The following is a 7,105-nucleotide window of genomic DNA, read 5'->3' on the forward strand; positions in this document are numbered from 1 at the left end:
CATGTGGGAGACCCAGAGGAGTTCCTGACTCCTGGTTTTAGCCTCGTCCAGCTGTGGCTGTTGAGGACATTTGGGGCATGAGCCAGTAGATGAAAAATTTCTCTCTTATGTTTCTCTCTCATTCTCTCTGTGTTTCTCACTCTGATTTTTGACAGATAAATAAAGCTGTTAAAGAAGGGTACAGTCAACAGCTTTGAAGTTGCAATGTTGTGAAATATGAGTAAAAATAAGCCTGAAAATATGCAAGCATGCTTTCAAGTAGCATTACAGACCCTTGGAATTAAGCTAAAGATGATAATGATGGGTAATTTAATCTGTATTGAACACCAATATTTCTCTACTTCACCTTCCTTGAAGATTCTGTTGTTGGATGCTATAAACTTATCACAGATTCTCTTTACAAACTCAGTAGTTAAAAGAGTACTAGTGATAGCTACCACATTTTATTGAGCAGAATTGCTAGATACTTCATATGAATTATTTTGTTTAGTGTTTGGCCTAGTAAATTGAATATTACATTTATCTGTTTTATAGATGGGCCAGTGGGTTTAGAAAGTCTAACTCAAATGACATGTGAAATTATATATTATGTGACTATATATATATATAGCTGCTGGGATTTGAAATAAGGCCTCTACTATAATCATGAAAACAAATTATTTAAAAAATTAGAATCCCTCTCTGGACATGTTTTGAACACTCTTCACTATTTTGTTAACAGGCATTATTTCCTCAAGCGGAAACAACTCTTGGAAACTAAAGAGAAGAAAGGTGACTCAAATGGTGACTTTTTTTCTAATGTCATCTACACCTTAATTTCGAAATACAATATTTGGGAACTAACAGAAAAGTTACAAGATAGAAATGAGAAACTACCAAGTGATATTTATTTGAAAGTATCCATTGTCCATGGAATTCAGCTAAAAGAATAACAGTTACTAGAACATCAGAATCAGCCAACTGCTTTTTAAAAACTCTACTACCTCACAAGATGGTGCCATTAGCATATTATGATCAACAGTCTGTGCCTTTAGACCATTCTTGCCAGCCGACCACAGACAATTCATTAACATATGAATACACAGGTGAAAAACTAAATCAAATCAATAACCAACCTGTAGCGAAAACGCAATCTCTTAGCAGTCACCTTGCAGTACCTTCATTAAACTCTAGCAAGAAAGTTCATGAGTGTTCAATATTGCCTTCTTCCAGGTCTCAGGTCATGATTTCACAAGGCTTCTATAACAGGGCCATGAAATCACCATTACCCCACCCCAAATATCAGCCCACACCTGCACTAGACTTTCACTGGAGAAGTCCCCTGCGGCCAACTTCTAGAGCACTTAACTCACATTTATCCCACCCCAAACCTCAGACAACACCTTCACCAGACTTCAACAAGACACCACCATCCCGGGAGCTCAGTCAAACAGTCCTGAGGTCACAATTACCTTTCCCCAGGTTTCAGAGTGCATCTTCAAATCTAGAACTTTGTTGGACATCACCTTCATTGAAGTCTAATCAAAGAGTTTCCAGTTCATCATTATCTCACCTCCAAAATCAAGAATCACCTTCGTTCAACAATGTCTGGACACCGTCTACTTTGGGACCCAATCAAAGAGCCTTCAGCTCAACGTTGCTTCAATCTAAATCTCAGAAAACTTCTTCATTAGATGGCCTTTGGGCCTCTTTATTGGAACACAATCAAAGATCTTTGAGTTCACCAGCACTCAGCGTCAAATCCCAAACAAATGAGTACCTTCGAACATCACCTTCTTTGGAGACCAACCAAATTACCATGAGTTCACTGTTACCTGATTCCAGACTTTCAAAAAAACCTGTAGTGATCTCTGATCCCAATGTTCTGAGTTTACCACTGTCCCATTCCAAATTAAGAAAACCATTATCACATTCCATCCATCAGTCTCAGAGTTTACCTTTGTTCCAGTCAAAATCTCAGAAAACAGTTGCCCTTGATCGTAACTTTCGGACTTTCAGCTCACCATTTTTTCACTCCAAATTTCAGGACACCACTTTACCAAATGACAAACATGGGGCCACAGATCTGCCATCACCTCCGCTCAAGCCAAATGTTTCAGGTCAATTATTACCAAACTCCAAATACTGCATCAGGAACATATCTTCTTCAACACTGAGTCGCAGACTCCAGAATAAAAGCAGTTTTGATTTTTGTGCAAATACAGAATCAAATAAAGAAATTCTGTGGACTTTAGACTGCAGCCAGCCCTGCATTGTTAAAGGTGGAACCGTCCCTGATGATGTTGTAAATAAAATTGTCAATTCTATCTCCAAGTCCAAAATCCAGAGGGATCTCTGTAGGCAGATTCTGTTTCGAAGGATGAGGGGAAGGCCAAATCCTCGTCCTGGTCCCCGCCTTTCAACAACTTACATGGTTTGTTTATCTTGTGCTTCCTGCATAAAATCTCAGTGTGAACATCTTACAGGAAAAAAAGACCCTCGTTGTGCAACACTCTTTGTCATCCCAACACCTGAGACTAATACTGAGGGAAAAATAGAGGTGAAATTGGTTCTTATTCTTTCTATACCCGAGGCTCCCTTCTCTTCTGGTCTCTCATCCTCTATGAAAGAAAATCAGTCTGATGAAGCACCTGATGACAACCCTGAAGGAATGGAGAAAATACCAGAGATTTTCCCCACATCTGAATCTGATATTCTCCAGGGCCTTAATATGAAGAAAAAATGGTTGACATTAACCCTTGAAAACAGAGCTATAAACCAACAGCCACAGGCTGTGGACTGGCTCTTTTATGTTAAAAAAAGTAATTCTCAGCCACAATCCCAGCTCCCACGGCCTTCTTCTTCTTCCTCCTCCTCTTCTTCCTCCTCAGGCTCTTCCCCCTCCTCTTCTGCCTCTTCTTCTTCATCTTCTTCATCTTCTTCCTCTTCTGCCTTACCCTCTTCACCTTCTCCTTCCAAACATTCTAGCAAACCTACCCACTCACGTTGTGGACTTGCTAAGGTACTTAGTTACCACAGGTTGCCTCCAGGGGTCTCTTGGCTTGAGTTTATACGTAGTAAAGATCACCAACCACATCCTGGAAAACGAAATCAAATTCAACCACCACCTCCCAAAAAGAAACCCGTGAGGCATAGTAACAAAGGAAAAAGAAAAAAGGGGTCAAACATATTGCTCAAGTTTTTCCATACAAAGCTTCAAAATGAGAAATCCTGATTAAATTAACATTTTGTCTCTCTGAAAGCGATACCTCTTAGTTCTTTGAAACTAGCATTTGATTTTCTATCATGTTTACTAATATACTTAGTTAGAACTAAATGTGACTCTGCATTTTAGTTGATGAAACACCCATTAATGAGGAACTGTTACCTTCAAGTGTGTTTTCTGGTTAAATAGGTTATGCTCTCCCTGAAGTCAAAAGCTGAATTTAACTTTATGACTGAATGCCTGGTTTATGGTACCCACTACACAATTATTATTGAATGAGTATATAGTTGGCCACAGACCAGAAATGCCCACTTGTCTTGCTATGAACAGTATTTAGCTCATTGTTCTTCTCCTTCCTCATAAGACATGATGATGAAAGTATCCTTAAGCTAACTGATGCTAATATGCTTCCCTATCTCTAAAGAAAATTCAGATCACGTTCAACATTCAGAGCAATCTTTTCAGTTATGTTTTCCAAGGGAAAATCTTCTATCCAATGATTTATTCAACCTTAGTTGACAAATCTGAGAAAGGAACAACCAACTGAAACAAATAATCCAATTTCATATTGATCATGCCTATATGTCAGTCATGGACTCTGAAGTCACCTGTTCATTACTTCTACCTACACAACCAAATTGGATAATAAAAGAATGTTCAAAAATCTGTTTTTGTTCCACTGGGTCCAGTGGTAGTGGGAAGAGAAGGGAGTTATCTTATTTACTCACTTGAAGGGATCATTTCTGTTCCTGAGGATATAACTAGCCTCTCTTTCACTAATGATTCACACGCAGTCCTGCTTCTCCATCACACCTCTTTCTGGTCACCAGTGTACATTCTGGAAAATTCGATTGAAACATGGTAAATGTATCTCAAGCTCAATATAGCCAAGGAAGATTTAATCATTTTTACATTTACAACTTACATCTTCACCTCATTGTACTTTCGCCACTGTACTGCCTGTAATAGTTTATGATCACCATTCATCAAGGGATCATGTCTGGTTGCTTTTCTCCTTGTTTGCTTATCTCTAAGCCAACTATTTTTGATAACCCTTTTTATCATGAGAATCCACTGCTTTTAGTCCTTTATTCACTGCCCATTGTCTTGTGGGTAAAAACTAAATCCCATTTATGATTGAATTATAACATCTCAAAACATTTCTCTTATCCTCTTGTAGTCTCCTACTCAATGTTTTTGCCACATTAATTTCTTTACAATGCATAAAATGTGCCAAGGTCTCTCTTACATTCTGTATTTTAAATCATTAATTATTCTGTCTACAAAGATCTTCCTGTCTACCTATTAGAGGCCTTTATTTTGTCTTAATTTCTGGGAAGCCTTTTCTTGAACCACTTAGAAAGGAGTTAGTTGGCTCTCCTATTACAATAAAACTCTGTGCACACTCACTGTATTGCTCTTAACCATGGTACACTGCAACCATTTCTTTTCTGTTGTCATCACTAGAATGAAAGCTCTTTGTTCAGCATTTCACCCGTGCTTTTTCACCTAGCTGGACTAAGGCAAAAGCCTTAAAATATGCTTCGATATTGAGTTAACGCTAATAAAGCTCTTCATTTTTCCTAATTCTCTGAAATAAGTGATGTTTTATTACATTGTGTTTTCCCCCCTAAGATTGAATACAGAATTGTTCTTTTGTCTTGATGAAAACTTGTATAAAATTTTTACTGGTGACAGCAATCATAATTGTCTTATTTCTTATGTTAAAAGTGTTCCTTTTGGTATTTAAGAATTAAATATGGCATTGGCTGATGTGCAGCTGATAGTGCTGATGAGGAACAAATGACATATATGCTAATGCATTCAAGAGCTTCTGCATCTGCTTTAGAAAACTCTTTGCAAGTGTGGTATTCATCTCCTACGGTAATGCACATTACTTTTATTATGGTTTAATATCCTCTCTATTAGACTAAATTTAATGAGCAATGGTCTTATGTTTATCTTGTTCACTACTAACTACTCTGAAACTAGTGGTGGTGGTACTTGGAGCAACACATTTGTTGAGTTACTTTAAACAAATATTTAACCTATTTTTATTTTTTGATACAACTTAAATGCATCAGTTTTATTTTCTAAACTGCATACTTCACCTTTTAATTTGTTTATTTTTAACTATTATTTACTTGCTTTGGACTTTTCCATTTATTGGAAGTATATATTTTGTTCTTATTTTTATCAGTGTCTGCTATTTGTAGATTTTTTTCAAAATAATTCCTTTCACCTGTACTTCTCTAACATTTTAATTTGTAAACAAAACTTCATATAGAGTGGGCATTTAGCCTAGCAGTGAAGAAGCCTGAGTCCCATTCAGAGTCCCTGGGTTTGATTTCTGGCTCAGGCTTCTAAATCCAGCTTCCTGAGAAATGCAAATGGGGGGTAGGAATCATCACTTAAGTAATAGGGTTCTTGTCACCCATGTGGGATATTAGGATTGCATTCCTGGCTTCTGATTCTGGTCCTGGCCCAGCCTCAGACATTGTTAGCATTTTGGGAGTTAATTAGTGAATGGGAGCTCTCACTGTTTCTGTCTCTGTCTCTCTTCTCCCTCTCAAATAAATTAAAAACATTTTAAAAAACCTGCATGAAATATGTATAGGGAAATGTATACATGTGCAACAATATATCCAATTCTCTCTCTTCCAGCTTTTATTGAGATACCAGTAGAAATCCTAAATAGATAACAAGTGTCACTTCCAGAAAGGTAAAATATGTTTTTTCAGATATTTAACCAATAATATTTAAGGAAGGCTAGAAGAATTTGAAATTCACTACATTTGATCAAAGTGATTATTTTTAAAGTAAGATTAAAAAAAAATCAGTAACACATCTTTAATGGTGAGCAATTGGGAGTCGAAAGCAGACCCTATGAATTGTCATGTTTTATATACCAGCTGATGTGTAAGTGTTGTGACGTATGTTATTCATACTTTGACAATAAAATCAAACTTTTAATAACATGGTCATCCTAATTGGAATGCATTTTAAAGAAATTTGTGACTGTTTAAAGTTATATAAATAAGTAATCATTCCTGTTTATAACAGAGAGGAATTTGTAAACATTTATAGAAATGTATTTAATTACCTTGCAATTCCTACAAGTGATGGTTTTCCTAGTGAAAAATGTTATTTTATATATTATACAAACATTTATTTTAGTAATGGAACTGTCTGATTTAGGAAATATTTTGTTACAAGTTTTGGGCATGGATAGTGACACTGAACATTGTTGAAAACACAAAGTGAAGCAAAAAGTATGTAGTTAAGTTACGGTATCTAGATGCAAATGGGAATGTTGAAATGAGAGGCAGGAGAAGAAAGTGCAGAGGACATGTCCATATGTAATTTAACATTTGTCATTTTCCATTTAATTATTGTTTATGGCCATTGACTATATTCCCACTAAATTAGGGTCTTTTTGCTTTTTACTTGTTTAACTTTTTACTTAGTGAAGTATTAAGACCTTTTGCTGAAATGTAAATTTAAAATATATGATATCAAAAACTAAAAAACAAGACAGAAATAAAGGCAGAAGATAGAAGGGTAGAATGGAGGGAGGAAAGGAATATCATTATTTTTTAAACTTGTATCTATAAATCATATTGAATCTGTTAAAATTAATTAAAATAAAAATGAAATTAAAAGCAAAGAAGAATTTTTAAGTGAAAGCATCAGATTATGAGATGATGTGCAGTTTATGTTTGATTTTATCTTGTAAGAATATATAAATTATGCATGTGTATGTATTTTGTAAATCTTTCATATGTATGAGAATGTTAAATAGGAAATAAACATCAAAATATTGAATGAAAGTAGCTATTATTGGTCAATAGTTACAATGGGCATTTAGGAAATGGATAACTTTCCTTGCAAAAATTTTTT

The 7,105-nt window shown here is 35.7% G+C and overlaps 1 protein-coding gene across 1 annotated transcript; it reads left to right on the forward strand.

Annotated features, from left to right (window-relative positions):
- The first annotated feature begins 991 nt into the window (after positions 1-991).
- On the forward strand, positions 992-3,214 carry CSNKA2IP (casein kinase 2 subunit alpha' interacting protein). The gene has a single exon (XM_062180487.1). The coding sequence runs from the start codon at positions 992-994 to the stop codon at positions 3,212-3,214; it is 2,223 nt and encodes a 740-aa protein (XP_062036471.1).
- Positions 3,215-7,105: the final 3,891 nt, after the last annotated feature.

The sequence above is a fragment of the Lepus europaeus genome, chromosome 2 (assembly GCF_033115175.1).
Source record: "Lepus europaeus isolate LE1 chromosome 2, mLepTim1.pri, whole genome shotgun sequence".
Taxonomy (NCBI): Eukaryota; Metazoa; Chordata; class Mammalia; order Lagomorpha; family Leporidae; genus Lepus; species Lepus europaeus.

Bases quoted from the DNA above. Each gene is read 5' to 3' on its own strand.
- CSNKA2IP (XM_062180487.1), top strand. From the start codon at position 992: ATGGTGCCATTAGCATATTATGATCAACAGTCTGTGCCTTTAGACCAT.